Source organism: Gracilinanus agilis, chromosome 4 (assembly GCF_016433145.1).
Source record: "Gracilinanus agilis isolate LMUSP501 chromosome 4, AgileGrace, whole genome shotgun sequence".
In the NCBI taxonomy this organism is placed as follows: domain Eukaryota; kingdom Metazoa; phylum Chordata; class Mammalia; order Didelphimorphia; family Didelphidae; genus Gracilinanus; species Gracilinanus agilis.
In genome coordinates this window covers 200,871,148-200,891,145 of record NC_058133.1, presented here as the reverse complement: position 1 = coordinate 200,891,145, position 19,998 = coordinate 200,871,148, and the positions used below count along the sequence as shown (strand labels likewise).

General features: G+C 38.2%; 1 protein-coding gene across 1 annotated transcript in view; it reads right to left on the bottom strand.

The window, feature by feature from the left end:
* NMT1 (N-myristoyltransferase 1) overlaps nt 1-19,998 on the bottom strand; it is a 64,341-nt gene that overhangs the window by 12,666 nt on the left and 31,677 nt on the right. Inside the window, exon 4 of the mRNA XM_044676786.1 lies at nt 986-1,104. Coding sequence (XP_044532721.1) covers nt 986-1,104 — 119 coding nt within the window. The remainder of the gene's footprint in view (nt 1-985; nt 1,105-19,998) is intronic.

The following is a 19,998-nucleotide window of genomic DNA, read 5'->3' as shown; positions in this document are numbered from 1 at the left end:
TAGCTTGAGTACCCACAAAACAAAAGATGAGTATTCCCCTTTTATTAAAATGTCTTAGGGAAAACTATAATTTCTGGAGATTTAATTTATGGTTTTAAAAAATGGTTGGAAAAAACTGTTCTAAGTAAAATCACAACTAATTCCCACCATGCCCTAGCTACAAATCTTTGGTCTAATGGGGGTGGGAGCTGAGTGGCTCTGTGGATTGAGAGTAAGACCTAGAGACGGGAGGTCCTGAGTTCAAATTTGACCTCAGACACGTCCTAGCTGTGTGACCCTGAGCAAGTCACTTAACCTCCATTGCCTAGCCTTTACTGCTCTTTTGCCTTAGAACTAAAACATAGTATTGATTCTAAGATGGAAAGTTAGGGTATTAAAAAAAAAAAGGAAGGAAGGAAGGAAGGAAGGAAGGAAGGAAGGAAGGAAGGAAGGAAGGAAGGAAAGAAACTCTTGGCTCAACTTGCCTTCCTGTGGAGTCCTCATTTGTTGGGCTCTCTGTTACCAAGAGACCTGAATTTGGCATTAAAATCCAGAAATGTAGAATAGTCTCTACCATTATTTCCCAAGATCCTGATGAGTAGAGACCTCTCAGGCATCATTGTAAACACACTTTGGGAATTCATGTTAAAGTGAGGGCAGAGAGTCACCTTTATAGAATGTCAGTCAGGTACAGACTAGGAGGACAAGGGGGAAAAATGACATTTGAGTAAGGCAGCAGAGGAAGACGGCCTTCAATCTGTCAGAAAAACCAAGATGAGTTCACAAGGAGTCTTAGGAAATCCCTAAGAAAAGTATAGAATATATTCTGAGTCTCAAGTTTATTTGCTTCAGTTGTGAAAGGGGATTTCCCCCCTCCCCCCCAAAGAAGAAGCTATCTCAGGATGATTCTTTTTCTCAGGTGGAATGAACTTCAGATATTGGCCCCTCTAAATATTTGCTAACTGACTGGCTAAAAGCGAGTCAGCTAGATCCAAGGCCTACTTACCACACCTCGGTCTCCTAGATCCAAGGCATCCCAGGTGAAGCCCTGGGGCAGGGTATAGGGCTCTTGACGGATGTTGTCTTTGTCAGGTTCCACAGGACCATGGGTATTCACCACTTCTCCTACAAAAGAAAATAGGGATAAGCCTTTCTTCTTCTGTGCGAATCCATTTTGAATCTCCTTGGCCTCCTGTGAGGTGGAGGAAAGGTCTCAGCTCATAATCAGCTAAAGTTACTCATATCCCTGATCCAGGAGCACACCCTGTACCCCTGGAGCAGTAGCCAATTTCCATGCTATTCCTGGCCTGGAATCTCAGGCAGTCATACTTTCATCTAAGGACAATTATTAGGAGCCAAGATGGGTGAAATTTTGAAAACCTTTAAAAATGTCCTTTTAGTAACCAAATAACAAATATTTATCCCCCAAACTTGGCATTTCTTCTCTAGGCCAATTTGGAAGCTGCTCCCATTCCTCCACTCAAAGAGGATTTAAAAAGGGTACATTTCAACAAAGCTGTTTTTGTGTAAAGAGCTACAATGACTAGTAGGGAGGGCACTTTCCTGGACCAAACCACCTTTTTTTAGGCGCCAGGCTCAATGCTCTGGATGCCATCTCTGGCTTTCAAAGATATGAATTAGTCTCTTATCATTGCCAATCCAGGGCCCTTCATTGCAGGGTTCCCTCAAAAGTGCTTTCCTATTAAAACAGTGACTTACTTCTCAAAAGTGGCCACACTCTTCCAAGAAGTGACACCTCCCCCTGCCAGCACCCCCACCCAAACCCTAGCCCCCCAGCAGAGTTCCTATACTACTGGCAATCTATCTGAATTCTCCTAAAGCTAAAAGTTCCTTTTCAGCATAATAGGAATGAGTTGTACAAAAAGTCAAGGTCTCTGGCTTGCTACCTACTCAAACTTGTTCCTAAATGAACTTGGGCAAATCAATCAACTCATTCTTGTATTTTGATAAAACAGAGATCCCTGACTGGGATTAAAAAAAAAAAGTTTTATAGAAACATTCTTCATGTCACTTCCCTGCTCAAGAACCCAGAGGAGCCCCTGTGGTCAACTGTATCCAACCCAAACTATTCTTCCTAGAAGTGGTCCAACTCCTGATATCTCTTCTCATTACTTTACAATATCTACTCCCCTTCTGCCAAGCCATTGCCATCCCCAGCCCCTTGGCTTCATGTAAACCTGATTGGACCCTTCATGTTTTTGCTTGTTTGCTCCTGAAGCCGAAAATGTTCTTGTGTTTCTTTTTCCCAACTTGGGTTCAACACCTGAGTAAGTTTTACTATGGGCTAGCCTTCTCTTTCACATGTTCATGGACTGCTCTAATCCTCAAAAACCCTACTAACCTTGTTTCCCTAGGCCTGACCAGTTGCTTAAGAACCTTTGAAGCAAGTCAGCCTCTCCAAGGGGTGTTGTATACAATCTGTGGAGGAGAAAGATGAAGAGTAGAGGAGGAACTATGAATCTGTTGCTGTTGATCTAGGCGATGGAACCAACAAATTCTCCCCAAATTCAAAATTAATCCAAAGGCTTGAAATTTTAAAAAGAGAGGGAGGGGGTAAGGAGACTGTTTATGCATATCACCTAAGTTAGATGGGGAAGGTGAGAAATGAATAAGCATTATATGCCAAACTACTACTATATGCCAAACACTGTACCAAGAGTTTTACAAATATTATCTCATTTGATATCTTGATAGCAGCCACAAAGGAAGAAATTCATAAGAGAATAAAGCCAAGAATTCAGAAGCCAATAGTAAAAACCACAGTCTTGAATGTTTATATACAAATGCCCAAAGTTTTGGCAACAAATAGGAGGTACTAGAGGTCTTAATATAGGTCAAATACATTTGACTTGGGATAAAATCCATGGCTGAACAATGGCTATGGATGAGTAAAACTTATTTAAAAACAGAACAAAACAAAACCTAAATTAGGATCAGTAAGAGGAGTGAGTTGTATTGTAAGTTAAGATATAGCAATGTGAAGAAATCCAGGAAGCAGTGGGGAGAAGTATGATTGAAAAGTATTTTGGTGAAGGTCAAAGGAAAGGAAAATAAAAGTAATTTTGTCATTGGACTATATACTATAGGCCACCTGGACAGAAAGAGAAAATAGATGAGAAGTTTAGGAAATCTAAATTTTAAAAGAATCTTGGCAAAGAGGCACAATATGCAGTAGTAGTGATCTTTCTCCCTCTCTCTCAAAAGCTTAGCAGCTAATCACTTCTTGATTTGCTTTTGTGATAGCCTTATCCTTCAAAAGGTGGAGGAACCAACAAAGGGAAATTCTCTCCTAGATCTGATTCTCATTCTGGGGTGGAAACTATGGAAACCCTAGCAGGAAATAACCACACCATTCTAGAATTTGTGATAGATGAGTAAATCTGGATAGAGTCCAATATGTACCCTAGATTTTGGGAAAGTAGATTTCAAACTGTTCAGAGGAAAGAGAGGTGGGATTCCATGTTTCAGGGGAATTTTAGTCCAGGAGGGATCAGAGATGCTCAAGAATGAAATTCTGAAGACACAAAAGGAAATGAGAAAGAAAAATGAGGTATGTCTGAAGAAATAAACATGGTTACACAGGAAACTCACCAAACAATTTAGATCTCAAAAGGAAATGTGGAACTCCAGAAAATGGAAGCAAGATCAAGTAACAGAGGCTGAATGGAAGACCATGGCCCAATCCTATAAAGATAGTGTCAGGAATGCTATAGCTCAGAATGACTCAACCAGTAGTGAGGATTACAAAAGGGATTTTCCTTTTCTTTACATTTCAAAAGCTATAATGGGAGGAAAAGGAGGGTCATGGAAGGAAAAGACCTTTGCTTGGGGTAGCTGAGATAATAATTGACAATGAAGAAAAGGAAAAGCTGCTCAATTTTTAGTTTGTTTCTGTTTTCTCTGTATTAGGAGAATGACCCTGACCTGAAAATGACAGAACAAAAATAACCAACAGAAGGTTGATAGCTAAGTAAGGAGATACTGAAAGTCCTTGGCTACCCCTTGATGAATTCAAATTACCTGGCCAGATGAATGATATCTCTGGATCCAGAAATAACTTGTAGATATGATTGCTATGCTACTTTTGGTAATATATGAGAGATCATAGAAAATGAGAAAGGTACCAAAAGTTGAAGAAAAGTTAATGTCCTAATTTTCAAAAAGGGGAAAAGAACAGAGCCTAAAAAATATGGGCCACTGAGTTTGATTTTTCAATTACTGAGAAAATGATAGAACAGATCATTGAAGAGGTGGTTGTTAAACAATCACAAGGATTATAAAAAGCCTCTCTGGCTTCACCAAGAACACATAATACCATACTAACCTTATTTTCTTTTTTGCCTGGATTGCTAAACTAGCAGATGAGGAGAATACTGTAAATATAATTTACCTAGATTTTAACAAAGCATTTGATAAAGCAATTTATATTCCTTATAAACAAAAACCCTTACCTCCTATTTTAATAAACAACTCTAAGAAGAAAGGCAAGGACTAGGCAAATAGGGTTAAGTGACTTGCCCAGGGTTACACAGCTATGAAGTATCTGAGGTCAGATTTAGACCCAGGTCCTCCCAACTATCTACTGTGCTACCTAGTTGCTTCTAACTTATTCTTAAGGAGCTGTAGAGATAAGGATTAGATAATATAATCAGATAGATTCAAAACTGGTTGAATGGCTAGTTTTAGTGGTTCAATGTTAGCATGGCAAAATATCCAAGGGAACTGTGCTTGGCCCTATATTCTTTAAATTTCTTTTTAAAAAGTTAAACAATTTTTTTCAATTACATGTAGAAACAACTTTTGACAGTTGTTTTCTGACATTTTGTGATTCAGATTCTCTCCCTCCCTACTCTTCTCTCCCTGAGGTGCTATAGTCTAATACAGGTTATACCAGTGCTTTCATGTAATATGTATTTCTATATTCTCTATGTTGTGACTAAAGATACATGTCACATATGTAATAAAAAACTCATGACAGAAATAAAGTGAAGGATGGCATGTTTTGATCTGCAATAAGATTCTAATAGTTCCTTCCCTGGCTTTGGATAGCATTTTTTAAAATCATGAGTTCCTTGGAACCTTGTCTTCAAACATTTTTTCTTTTTTTACAATGATCTGGAAGAAGGTAAAGACTGTATACTAATCAGATTTGTGGATGACACAAAACTAGGAGGAGAAATAACCAACACAATGGATAACAAGACTGTGTCAAAGTAGATCAGGGGACTGGAAAACTATAGCAAACAAAAACAAGGTCAGGCTGGATTTGGTTCTTTTAACCTTGTTTGCCTACCCCAATAAATTGGGTTAAATTTAATAAAATGAAATTCAATAGGGATTTATAAATGTAAATACTTGTACTTGGGGATAAAAAAATCAGCTTCACAAATATAAAATGAGGGAAGTATGGTTGGCTAATAGTTGTTCTGCAAAAGACTGGGGGATTTTAGTGTACCTTATATAAGCTCAATATGGGATAGTGAAGTGGTATGTGGTACATAGAGTGTTCTGGGCCTGGAATCAGGAAGACTCATCTTTCTGAGTTCAAACCTGGCATCAGACAATTATAACTGTATGACCCTGGACAAGTCATTTAATCCAGTTTGCCTCAGGTTCCCCATCTATCAAATGAGCTGGAGAAGGAAATGGCAAAACACACCAGTATCTTTGCCAAGAAAAACTCCAAATATGAGTTACGAATGAAAACAACACCAAAGGGGGCACCTGGGTAGCTCAGTGGATTGAGAGACAGGCCTAGAGACGAGAGGTCCTAGGTTCAAGTCTGGTCTAAGACACTTCCCAGCTGTGTGATCCTGGGCAAGCCACTTGACCCCCATTGCCCACCCTTAACACTCTTCTGCCTTGGAGCCAATACACAGTATTGATTCCAAGATGGAAGGTAAGGGTTTAAAAAAAAATGAAAATAACACAAAAGTTCAATATGAATCAACAACATGATATAGTAGCCAAAAAATGAACATAGACATTAAGAGAGGAGTAGCTTAATGGGAAAACTACTAGGTACCAGATACTACAAAGAACTTTACAAATATTATCTCATTTGGTACCTAGGGAGCAGCCACAAAGGAAGAAATTCACAGAATAATAAATCCAAGAAGGAAGACAGAAGTAAAAAACCAGGGCTCACGAATGCCACATCTCTGGCTTATTAGAAGGGACTATGGAGTCTCACAATTATGCCCCAAATACTCAGTTTGTCCGAGATCTCTTGAAAAACCAAATCAAGAAAGATCTCCTTTGCACTTATTTACCTGTAATACTCATAGTATTACATAGAACATATTGGAAGAAGAGATAGGCAGCAACAAGAACCGCCCACCTTTACACTCTTATATTTCTTAGTGGAGATAAACTCACAGGAGGCATGGACCAAGGACAAGGAATATTTTTCTGGAGAGGTCTGGAAGAAGAGAGTTCAGAGACTTCCTGAAACTACCTGGATCATATCCAGTATGTGGGGCAGCAAAAGCCTGAGCTACTGGTGGCCTATGTTTATACATTCTATAAGGGAGAACTCTCTGGTGGCCAAGTAGGCACTAAAGCTACTTAGCACAAGAGAAAGACTTAGTTCTACTTGTCTTGAGAATGAAGATCATGCCTACAAGTTTAAACAGTTCTAGTAGACCTGGATGATGGCCCTGGACTTGGATTTTAAGACCAAGGAGAAAACTGTTGAAGAATCCAACACCTTTAAATACAACAATAAGATTTTCAACAAAATACATAAGACTGACTCCTTACTGGCCAAAGAATCCCAGGATAGAAAGCATGTAATGCATGATGGAAAATTAGATATGACCATGTGCCCTTACTATGCTGCTAAGCAAGGCATTCATAAAATAATGCTTGTCCCTTCAAAACTTCAAGAGCTATAATGAAGCAGCTTAATTGTCAATGCATACTTGATACTACTATGGACTTGGCTGCTGGACTGAAGGCCTGGAACTGCATGTGAAGCAGTCTGTAACCCTGGAACCCTCCAAAGATGACCCCAGTCAACACCACTAACCCTCCCAGTAAACTAGGCTAGCTCTCTCCAGTAAATTGTGGCCACAATTTTTAAAAAATTTATTTAAAGCTGGGTTTGAAAAAACAAGTCATCAATAAAAACCAGATGTGAAAATCAATACTTAACAGACTGCTCTCTACAATATATGTAGCAATAGACAAATCCAGAGATCTTAAACTCAGAAACTGAGGTCTCAAGAAGCATAGCATAGATCTAAAAATCCCAGCTTTGTGAAGACTCCTCTCCTGAAGAGGAGAAAACACTTGGGGTTCTGTTCTTCACCCCACTTGTCTTCTCATCACTTGGGTGGGGGCTGACCATTTAGATGATGAGACATTTCACTTGGAATGGAGGTCACTTGTCAAGTGGGTTAGAAGAAAGGGAGAGAAAGAAAAAGAAAGCTTCTACACTGTGTCAACTAAACACTAAAGGCAGAGGTGAGATCTCTGGGAGAATCACAGCTTGTGATCCTGAGCCTAGGAACTCTAGACTCTGAGGAATGGAGTTTTATTTTGTTTATTTCCCTTAGCAGCGCGATCTTTACTGTTGTTCCTAGACAGGAAAACACTTCATGTAAATGCTAAAACATCCAATAAAGTTCATACTTAAAAAAAAAAAAAAAGCTGTAAGAAGTCTTTGCAGATTTTCCCTACTCTCTTTGTTTCCTCAGCCCTCATGCCTCAAAAAAAATTTCTTTTTATTCTGCTTCATACTTTTTTCTTTTTCTTTTTAAAAAACGCTTACTTTCTGTCCTAGTAAAAACTCTTAAGACACAAAGGTGAGGGGTAGGCAAATAGGGTTAAGTGACTTGTCCAGGGTCATACAGCTGAGAAGTACCTGAGGTCATATTTGAACTTAGATCTTCCTGACTCCAGGTCTGCCTTCCTCTATCCATTGAGTTACTTAGCTGCCCCTTTCATACTTTTTTCTTGAGTCATTTTATGTGGAAATAATGGTTTGATTTCCCCTGTCTTGATGTCATCTCTTCACTGGTACGGATGAGTTTATATCTTTGTTTTCTTCTGTGTTCTCTCCAAAGAGCTATTTGGCTCTAACCCAGCCCTCTGAGCAAGGGTTCTCTTGAGAGACCATAGACTACTAAGAGAACTGTTATAAGTTTCATTCACTTATATAAATTAGTTATACAATTTTATAACTATATAACTTTTATAAAGTCCAACTGATTTGGAATCAGTGGATTCTTTGATTCAACTCCAGCATTTTCTTCACAAGGCTGTCAGGGAATTGCCATTTGGTTTCTGAGTTTCTAGAAACTGTTGATAAAGGAGAACTATGAAAAGCATGAAAAATGTAAGGTTTGCTTCCTTGAAAAATATGAAGTGGAATCTCTTTTGCCCTATTGGACTATGGAGTCAACTGACCAGGTTAGGATGTTTAGTCAATGAATAAAAAAATTTTAAATTGAGAAATACTACCTCTTGAGAATTTCAGTCATTACAAATGGAGAACCATGGAAGGGATTCTGAACTACTCAGCATGCAGCAAATTTGGAGTCATCAAAGTCTGGTGGGAAGTTGACTTCCAGTTACCAAGAAATACTCAGAGCTCACCAACCACCTTCCAAATGATCACAGACAAACAAAAAGGCCTCAAAACAAATCTTGGAGCAGTAGCACCAACAGAAGAAGGGGTTAAGCGATACTTAAGCTCAGAACAATGTGAAGAGACAGCAAGAAGGACTCTTCTCATTAGGGTAGGGGGAGGAGAATGCTAAATAAACCTCACTGAAACTTGGATGCTATATAGCACAAGCATCAAATTTTGAAAATCAAAGGAGAAATAAATAAAACCGAAAATAAGAAAATCATGAAACTAAAAAATAAGACAAGAAGTTAGCTTTAGGGGCAGCTGGGTAGCTCAGTGGATTGAGAGCCAGGCCTAGAGACGGGAGGTCCTAGGTTCAAATATGGCCTCAGACACTTCCCAGCTGTGTGACCCTGGGCAAGTCACTTGACCCCCATTGCCTACCCTTACCACTCTTCCACCTATAAGTCAATACACAGAAGTTAAGGGTTTAAAAAAAAAAAGAAGTTAGCTTTATGAAAATAACAACAAAAAATAAAATAAATCATTTATTATGTGAGTAAAAAAAAGATAAAACCAAATTACCAGTATTAAAAATGAAAAAGGCAAAATTATAATCAATGAAGAGGAAATTAAAGGAATTACTAGGAATTATTTTGCCCAACTATATGCCAATAAACCTAGATGAAAAAATGAGTAAAGAAATATCAATTTCTCAGATTAAAAGAAGAGGAAACAGAATACTTAATCCCATCTCAGAAAAAGGAAAATGAACAAGTCATCAATGATTTCCTTAAGAAAAAAGTCCCAGGGCCTGATGGATTCACAATTGAATTGTACCAAACAAAAGAACAATTAATTCCAATGTTATAGAAACTATTTGGAAAAATAGCTGAAGAAGGAAATCTACCAAATTTCTTTTATGACATAATGTTGATATTTAAACCAGAAAGAGCAAAAATAAATTACAATTAATTAAAATTAAAGATTAAAAAACTATAGACCAATGTCCCTAATGAATATTAATTCAAAAATCTTAAACAAAATTCCAGCAAGGAGATTACAGTGATATATCATATATTATGACAAGGTGGGTTTTACACCAGGAATGTAGGGATGGTTCAATATTAGGAAAAACTATCAGCAAACTTGACCATATCAACAACTAAACCAACAAAAAAACATACATTTATTTCAATAGATGCGGAAAAAACTTTTCCTAAAATATAACACCAATTCCTATTAAAAACACCAGAGAACATTGGGATAAATGGAACATTCCTCAAACTGACAAATATCATCTATCTAAAACCATTAACAATCAATATCTATAATGGAAATAAGCTAAAATTTCTCCCAATAAGATCAAGAGTGAAAGAAGAGTGGAATCATCACCACTATTATTCAATACTGTACTAAAAATGCTAGCTATAGCAATAAAAGAAGAAATTAAATCTATCACTTTTCAGATGATGATTGTATAACTAGAGAATCCAACAAAAAACTAATCAAAACAATTAACAACTTTAGCAAAGTTGAAGGATATAAAATAAACCCAACATACAAATAGTCAGATATGAACAACTGGAAAAATATTAATTGCTCATGGGTAGGCCTAGCCAATATAGTAAAAATGACAATTCGACTGAAATTAATTTACTTATTCAGTGCCATGCCAAACTACCCCAAAATTATTTCACAGAACTAGGAAAAAAAAATAACAAAATTCATCAAGAACAAAAGACCTAGAATATCAAGGGAATTTACAAAGGAAGACCAGACTTCTGGTACTAGCAAAGAAACAAAAGTAGTGGACCAATGGAACAGGTTAGGCACTCAACAAGCAGTGATAAATGACCATAGTAGCCTAGTGTTTGACAAAACCAAAGATCCAAGATTTTGGAAGAACTCACAATTTGACAAAAACTGCTGGGAAAACTGGAAAATAGTATGGCAAAAACTAGACATAGACCAACACCTTATGCCATTACCAAGAGAAAGTCAAAATGGACACATGATTTTTTGGGAGATATCATAAACAAATTAGGGAAGCACAAAAGAGCTTATCTGTCAGATCTATGTCCAAAGGAAACATAAAGAATATTATGAGATGTAAAATAAGTAACTTTGACTATATTAAATTTAAAAGATTTTACAAAAACAATACAAATAAGGTTAAAAGGCAAACAATAAAATGGGGAAAAAAATCTTTATGGCAAGTATCTTGACAAAGACCTCATTTCTTGAATATATAGAGAACTAAAACAAATTTATAAGAATAAAAGCATTCCCCGATTGTCAAGTGGTCAAAGGATATAAACAGGCAATTCTCAGGTGAAGAAATTAAAACTATCTTTAGTTATATGAAAAAATGCTCCAAATCAATATTAGAGAAATGCAAATTGAAACAACTTTGAGGTACCATTTCACATCTATCAGATTGCCAAAAGAAAAGGAAAATGATAAATGTTGGAGGGTATGTGGAAAAACTGGGACACTAATATACTGTCAGTGAAGCTGTGAACTGATGCAACCATTCTGTATAGCAAATTGGAATCATGCCCAAAGTTCCATCAAACTGTGTGCATACCTATGACCCTGAATAACCATGAATAGTATCCCAAAGAGATTAAAGATAGGGGAAATGGACCTACCTGTACAAAAATATTTATAGCAGCTCTTTTTGTGGTGGCAAAGAACTAGAAACTGAAGGGACAGTCATCAACTAGGAAATGGCTAAGCAAATTGTGGTATACAATTGTAATGGAATACCAAAATGCCATAAGAAATGACAAGATAATCACAAAAAACCTGGAAAGATTTATATGAAATGACACAAAGTGATATGAGCAGAATCAGGAGAAATGTACGCAGCAACAGCAATAGTGTTTGATGATGAACTGGGAACGACAACTATTTTCAGAAAGGCAAAGATTCAGGATAACTCCAAGGGACTCATGATGAAAAAAATTATCCACCGCCAAAGAAGGAACAGAGTCCAAATGCAGATTGAAGCATGCCATTCTTTATTTCCTCGTGAATTTTTCTCTAGTATAAGGAAGCTGTCTCTTATTTCACAACATGAAAACATGGAAATATGTATTATGATAACCTATGTACAACCTATATTATACTACCCACCTTTTGGGCGAAGGGAGATTTGTGAAAGGGAAGAGAATATGGATTGCTAAAGTCAGAAAATATTAAAAATTATATTGACATGTAATCTAAAAAAACCATATTTTTTAATTAAAATAAAAATAAAAATATAGTGTGCTGTTAGATCCAAATCAAGCTATCAAGAGCTTAAGGGGAAGAAAGAGTGGGGGTGTTCCTTCATCCCCACTTGACAATTAATGGGTAAATCAGCCTAAGAGGCAGGCAGTGTTTACTAAAATAAATGTTAAGACTTGGAAGTCAGACTCAAATCCTCTGATACTGACCAGACAGTTTGACTGTGAAAGGAAATAATGCTTCTTAAGACTACATAACAATTGCCAAGACAAGTTTACCCATCACCTAAGGCCGTGTTGGCAAACCTTATGGCATGTATGCTAGAGCATGGCGGAGGAGGCTGCTCCCTTTCCTCTCTCTACGTGCACTTGAGGACATTTTTCCCATCACCCAGCAGCCCAATGGGAGTGCTTCCTCCCTCCCCTATCTGGGGTAAGGTACAGGGCTCACATGCTGTGTGAAGGTTGCAATTTGAGTATTTGGTCTCTAAAAGGCTTGCCATTACAGACCTAAGGTATTAAAAAGCCCCAAAGACAAGGAGTTGGTGATCTTTGATCTTGGATATTTCCCCTCCTACCATGCCAGTCCACATACCCTTCTAACCAGGCCTACCTCTGGATGGAGTGAGGGGAGTTGTATCTAACTAAACCAGTACTGTCCACCTGCTGAAGAGCCTTTCTATGGCAGTTTACAAAACTTCCTTCTGTATGGCAGCTGGGTAGCTCAATGGAGTGAGTCAGGCCTAGAGACAGGAGGTCCTAGGTTCAAACCCGGCCTCAGCCACTTCCCAGCTGTGTGACCCTGGGCAAGTCACTTGACCCCCATTGCCCACCCTTACTAATTTTCCACCTATGAGACAATACACCGAAGTACAAGGGTTTAAAAAAAAAAGAAAAAAAAACTTCCTTCTGTAAAATTGTATATATCTTCTAACAACTGTTTAATTTTAATCCTGAGCCTGTACCAACAGACACTCCTGACAGACCAAAATATTTGGCACAGCTGGCAGGGTTTGTATAGAATGAATTAATGGCTAATTTCTTGGTTGACACAAGAGGATGGTGATCACATGGTTTGGTAAGGACTTTGCAAGCTTGTGACCACTGTTTCTGGTCACATACTATGAGTTCTCTCAATGGAGAGTAAAGAGATCCTCCACAATGATGTGTTAGGATTAGTCCACCAGGCATCTAAGGAAGCTACTGGGGAAAGTAAAGGCAAGCTTTTCTTGACTATTGCTAACATTCCCCCCAAAAAAGCTAACATAAAAAATGTTATGCCAATTAAAAAAAATGAAAGGAGCCACTAAATGGCTCAGTGGACAGAATAACAGGCCTGGTAACAGAAGGTCCTGAGTTCAAATCTAACCCCAGATGTTTCCTAGCTGGGTGATCCTGAGCAAATCACTTAGCCCCAATCACTTAGCTCTTATTACTTATTAGAATCAATACTTAGTATCAATTCTAAGACAGAAGATAAGGGCTTAAAAAAATGAAAGCAAACCGTCCACATACATTCAGCAACTAATGATAGAAGAATGTGTTCTGGGTCTTTAAGAACAATGTTCTGAGGGCAGAGAAACAATTCATGAATGTAGTCAAAATTATTTGGAAGGGTGGGAGTGGAGAGGAGGAAGTTTAATTGCTTGGGTTGAAACAGGTCCATGTAAACGTTAGGAAGGAACCACAATAAATAAAATGCTGTTTGTTGCACTTAATAACTTTGTTATGATTGTTATCTCCAGGCCCTAAAGTCATAGGTAGAAGGTTACCTAGGAGACCTTCAGGATGAAGAAAGACTATAGTAGGAGAAACACATTTCAAGGCTGAAAAGTCTTCATGAGGTAGGTTAGGCTAGTTTTCCCCTAAAAGACAGTGAAACCATCCTCAAGACTGAACTGGCCTATAGGCCTAAAGCTCAAATCACCAACATAGTTCCCCAGTTGCCTAAGACAGAGAAAACGCAGTGCACAGGTAGCTGGTGCTCCTTAGTCTTCATGAAAGTTAATACACCTCTCCTGATTGGGCATGTCTCCATAAAGAATTAAGGGCAGCTGTATCCAACAGAATCAATACTGTATTTTTGCTGAATTATTGTTGTTTGTTTTTGGAGGGGGGCAAATAAGGGTTAAATGACTTGTCCGGGGTCAAACAGCTAGTAAGTGTCTGAGGCTGGATTTGAACTCATCTTCCTGACCTAAGCCTGGTACACTATCCATGGTGCTACCCAGCTGCTCCTGAGTTATTCTTTCCTTATATTATTAAAGAAATTTCCTCTTGCAAAGTGTTCTGGGATTTATTTGTGTCCCATTTCATTCTAATCATGAGCTTGAACTACCAGACTAGATCAAAACAATGACTTATGAGCAAATTACAACTTCTGAGAACCTCAATGTCTTCATTTGGTAATTATGGATAATAATACTTGCCCTTACTATCTCCTAGGGTAGTTCTGAGGAAAGAGCTTAGCAAACCAAAAGCCCTATAGAAACATGAGCTTTATTTGATGATCACCTAAGCCCACTTGAGACCCAATGGTCCAGAATCATTGAATTTTACCTTGTCTTTGTGGTGATCATTTCACTTTTCTAAGTAAGTGTTTCTTAGCCCCTTGTCTCAGGACTAGATAGCTAAAGAGAACCTGCTGTTCCCCATCCACTCTAGGAAACTTGGAAAGGGGTGAGAATTTCAAGAAGTACTAATGATGAGAATCTTCACTTCACTTCAAGATTCCATTGCGGGTCAGCTGGGTGCCTCAGTGTATTTGAAAGCCAGGCCTAGAGATGGGAGGTCCTAGGTTCAAATCTGGCCTCAGTCTGCTCAGAGTAGAATGTGCCTCCTGGCAGAATAAGCCTATGTTTTCCCAGCCATGGTCAATGTATTAACTTATTTTGCTTGGTTGTACTTGGCTATTTACAAGGAAGGACAGGTAATTTAATGGAAAATAACAATGGAGTAAAAAAAAGTATTTAAAAAGGGAAAAAAAAGAGGGAAACAGGTAAGGTCAAATATTCTTCCTGGGAAATAACAAAGGAATCAAGTAAAAGGAAACTTTTTAGCCTTATTCCTCTCCCTGGTCATTAAAGCCTAGAAGTGGCCAAATCATAAGACTTTGATCTGAACCAAGAATAAGCAACAATTTCTTCTCTTCTAGAATGAGAAAAGGGGAGACTTATGAAAACTTAAAAGAAATGGGATATTCTTTACACACTCACAAAAATCAATTCACATCTTTTAGGCAGGCCTCTGAGAAAAAAGGAAAAGGTTGATTCTTTGGCATTAAAAAGAAAAGTACTATGGAGATGCAGGAAACTTGCTGTTTTCAAGCTTTTTATAAAGCAACTGGAAATATTTAAACTTCTAAATAATTCTAACTTTTTTGGTGGAATAAATACTGTCTAGTCACAATTTCTCAGCAATAGGGGCCAGGAAGGCCAGCAGATAAGATATATGAATAACATCATAAAGGGAAATGCTATGACTCCAATGCACTAGGTTAGTATTTGTATTATTAATAAATACTTAGGTACTTATTTATACAGATGTTAAAAAACATAAACTGTAAAAGAAAAACTGATTGGGGTTACTCAGAGGCAGAGTTAGGATGACACCTTAATTCAAAAAACCATCTAACCTTAGATCATGAAGTATTTATGCAGGCTGGCCCATTTAAAAAGCCTCCCTTAATTAGTGCTGAAGGCTTCTTGATTAATTACAGGTCTGACCATGATTTGCTCACACAGGGCATCAAAACCACTTTCTTGATCATGATAGAAGTTTTAGTAAACCATGTCTAAATGTCCAGGAGAAATGCAAATATATCTCAATCTATCTATTCCTGATGATATCAAAGATTCTATATCAAATTACATAGCTTTTCATGACATCCCTAAAGGAAAATCATTGGCTTTGCCTCCAAAATTAACACATAGAGAAACCAAAGCACATAGGAAAAGCAATTGGTTCAAGACTACTTAGAGGGTCAGTGGTGAAAGAGGCAGGAATAAAATCCAGTTCCACATTACAGTCTCTCTCCTAAACCCTACTTCAACTCCAATGTCAAGGTGAGCCAAGTGGCTCATTTAAAAATTCCCAAATGAACAAACTTAGTGAAAACAGTGCATCATGGTTAAATATATTAATTACAAAATGCATTTCAGTGAATGAAGGATAAATGCTGTGCTCTTAGGAAGGGTCTCCTCGTCAATTCCCTTCACACCCATCCTGGAATATGCCAGCCCAAGTAAAGGCATCTTTGGTCTTCAAAAGCCTTGCAGGAGGCTCAACTAGTAGGCTTTAGCCAAGGGAATAGATAAGCAAGTGTGGGGCCAGTAAGACTTGAAACTGGCTGTGACTACCTCAGTGCTGGTGATGATTGTGGTAACATCCTACAGTTTCCTCTGGCTTAGCAGTTTCACTCTTCAGTCTTAATGGAAATGCTACATTGACATAACTTACCTAGCACCTAGGTGGCTGGTAAATTTCCTTCTCCTGGCTTCAAAATTCTTCCTGAACAGTGGGAAGCTCTTTCTAGCACACCAGTTAGAAAACACTGACTTCAGGGGGCAGCTGGGTGGCTCAGTGGAATGAGAGCCAGGCCTGGAGACGAGCGGCCCTAGGTTTAAATGTGGCCTCAGATACTTCCTGGCTGTGTGACCCTGGGTAAGACACTTAACCCCTATTACCTACCTCTTACTGCTCTTCTGCCTCAGAACTAATATATAGTATTGATTCTAGGACAGAAGATAGGGTGTTTAAAACAAAACAAAAACCAAAACCCCCTACTGACCTAGAGGTGACTTTCCAAACAGACAACTACACAAGCTACAAAAACAGAAATGGCAGAGGGAGGGATAGGGTTAAACTTAACCTACCTCTCTCAAGTGGGATTTAATATCACTACTTTCTCAATTCAGTTAACCAGAGAAGAGTTCAACAAGAGGCAGCTGGAGAAGTAGTACATACATAAATATGACTAATTCGCTTTCCGGGATAAGATGGTGGCAGAGTAAAAAGCAGCAACTTAACCTCTCCTAACCAAAACATACAGGACTCCTCAAGGGGACATTAAAAACAAATCCAGACGAACGGAGGGACCCCACAACAGGGCGCAGCGTGGAAGGTACGTGGAATCGGGCCATTTCCATGCTATAAAGGGGTGAAACAGCTCTCACTAAAACGCTGGCTGAGCAACCACACACACACACCCACACCCCACATACAACGCCAAAGCCAGCTCAAAAGAAATAGAGCAATTTAGGGGTACCCATTGAGTCATTGGCAGCTCCAGGGCCTGTTCCTGAGAGCAGCAAGACTTAGGACCCAAAAAGGCTAAAGAACTCACACGGACTTTGAGCGCAGACATGGAGCGTAGGCAGACACAGGCACAAGTGAAGGCTCTGAAATCCTGAATGGGGAACCAGTGCAGACGGGTATATGACTGTGGAAGCAGCTCCCTGAGACTTGTAAAGGAACCTCCAGCAGAGGATCAAGCAAGGGGGTCCACTAGGAGGCTTGACCTTGAGAATAACCAGACCTGAGACTTCAGGAGCCTAAAGAGCGCAGACAGACCCTGAACACGAGGATAAAGCTGAGAAAGGGCTGGGCTAACAATGGCAACCCAGAATCAAGAAGCCCAGAAGAGAAAGATTAACAACAACAAGAAGAAATCTTTAATACTTGACAACTTTTACACAGAGAAAATCCAGACAACCAAAGAAGAGAACAAAAAAGCAATCACATCGGAACCCTCCCAAAATAATGAAAACTGGTCACAAGCTCTTGAAGAGTTCAAATCTGAGATGATGAGAAAGTTGGAAAAGATTTGGCTAGAGAAATGGGAAATAGCTCAAAAGGAAATCAGGTAAGAAAATAACAGTTTAAAAGGCAGAATTTTGCAATTGGAAAGTGAGGCTCAGAAATCAAATGAACTGATAAGCAAATTGAACACCAGAAATGACCAGATTTGAAAGGATCTGGCAGCCTCCACACTAAAAGACCGCAAGGCTTGGAATATGATATTCAGAAAGGCAAGAGAAGTGGGCCTGCAACCATGGATCAACTACCCATCAAAACTGACTATATACTTCCAGGGGAAAGTATGGGCATTCAACAAAATTGAAGATTTCCAAGTATTTGCAGAGAAAAGACCAGGACTAAATGGAAAGTTTGATATCCAACCACAAAAATCAAGAGAAACATGAAAAGGTAAATAAGAAACAGAGGGGGAAGAAAGAAAACTCATAATTTTTAAATTTGCCTTTTTAATGGCCTCAGTAAGATCTAATTATCTGTATTCCTATGGAGAGAAATGCTATGTATAATTCTCTGTAGTGAACTCTATTCACTATTATAGTTATCAGAAGAATAATTCATAGGGAGAGGGTGGAATACTAAATGGTCTAAGATGATGTGGCGGGTGGGGAAGAGGGGGGTGAATAGTAGGGGACACCAAGAGAAACTTGAGAGAATAAGAAAAATAGGATATTCTATTACACACAAAGAGGGCATGGGAAGGGGAGGGGACAAATACTATTATAAGAAGGAGAGGAAGAGAGCATTAAGAGGTAATATTTAAACCTTATTCTCAGTGCAATCAACCCGGAGAGGGAAGAGTAGCTATATTATCCATTGGGATAAAAAACTCTATCTAACCCTACTGAGAAAGTCAGAAGGGATAAACCAAGGGGAGCAGGGGAGTAGGGAGGTCAAAAAAGGGAGGGGAGAAGAAGGGGGAGGGAATTCATTAGGCCTTTAAAAATAAAAAGAGGGGAATAATAAGGGAGGGGGTAGAAAGGGAAGTTAATCAAGGGAGGGGATAAGGGATAGCGGCTTAAAGCAAACCACTGGTTTAAAAGGAAATAGTTTAAGAAGAAGGGGTAGGAATAGGGGAGGATACGAAAATGTCAGCGAATGCACAACTGATAATTATAACTCTGAATGTGAATGGGATGAACTTGCTCATAAAACGGAAGCAAATAGCAGAGTGGATTAGAAACCAAAATCCTACCATATGTTGTCTACAAGAAACACATATGAGGCGGGTAGACATACACAAGTTTAAGGTTAAGGGCTTGAGCAAAATCTTTTGGTCGTCAAATGAGAAAAAGAAGGCAGGAGTGGCTATTGTGATTTCTGACAAAGCCAAAGTAAAAATAGATATGATTAAAAAAGACAGGGACGGCCATTACATCCTGATTAAAGGCAGTATGAACAATGAGGAAATAACACTGCTCAATATGTATGCACCAAGTGGCATAGTATCCAAATTCATTAAGGAGAAACTGGCAGAGCTCAAGAAGGAAATAGATTGTAAAACCATAATAGTGGGAGATCTAAATATTCCTCTTTCACATCTAAATAAATCAAACCAAAAAACAAATAAGAAAGAGGTAAGAGAGGTGAATGAAGTCCCAGAAAAATTAGATTCAATTGATATGTGGAGAAAAATAAATAGGGACAAAAAGGAATACACCTTCTTTTCAGCTGTACATGGTACATTCACAAAGATTGACCATGTAATAGGGCATAGAAACATTGCAAACAAATGCAAACGAGCAGAAATAATAAATGTAACCTTCTCAGATCATAATGCAATAAAAATAATAATTAGTAAGGGCACCTGGACAGGCAAATCAAAAACTAATTGGAAATTAAATAATATGATTCTCCAAAACCAATTAGTCAAAGAAGAAATCATAGAAACAATCAACAATTTCATTGAAGAGAATGACAATGATGAGACATCCTACCAAACTCTGTGGGATGCAGCCAAGGCAGTACTCAGGGGGAAATTTATATCCTTGAGTGCATATATTAACAAATTAAGGAGGGCAGAGATTAATGAATTGGGCATGCAACTCAAAAAATTAGAAAGCGAGCAAATTAAAAATCCCCAGATGAAAACTAAATTAGAAATACTAAAAAATCAAGGGAGAAATTAATAAAATCGAAAGTAAAAGAACTATTGAATTAATAAATAAGACTAGAAGCTGGTATTTTGAAAAAACAGATAAAATTGACAAAGTACTGGTCAATCTAATAAAAAAAAAGGAAAGAAGAAAACCAAATTGACAGTATCAAAGATGAAAAGGGAGATCTGACCTCTAATGAAGGGGAAATTAAGGCATTCATTAAAAACTATTTCACCCAATTATATGGCAATAAATATAACAATTTAGGAGATATGGA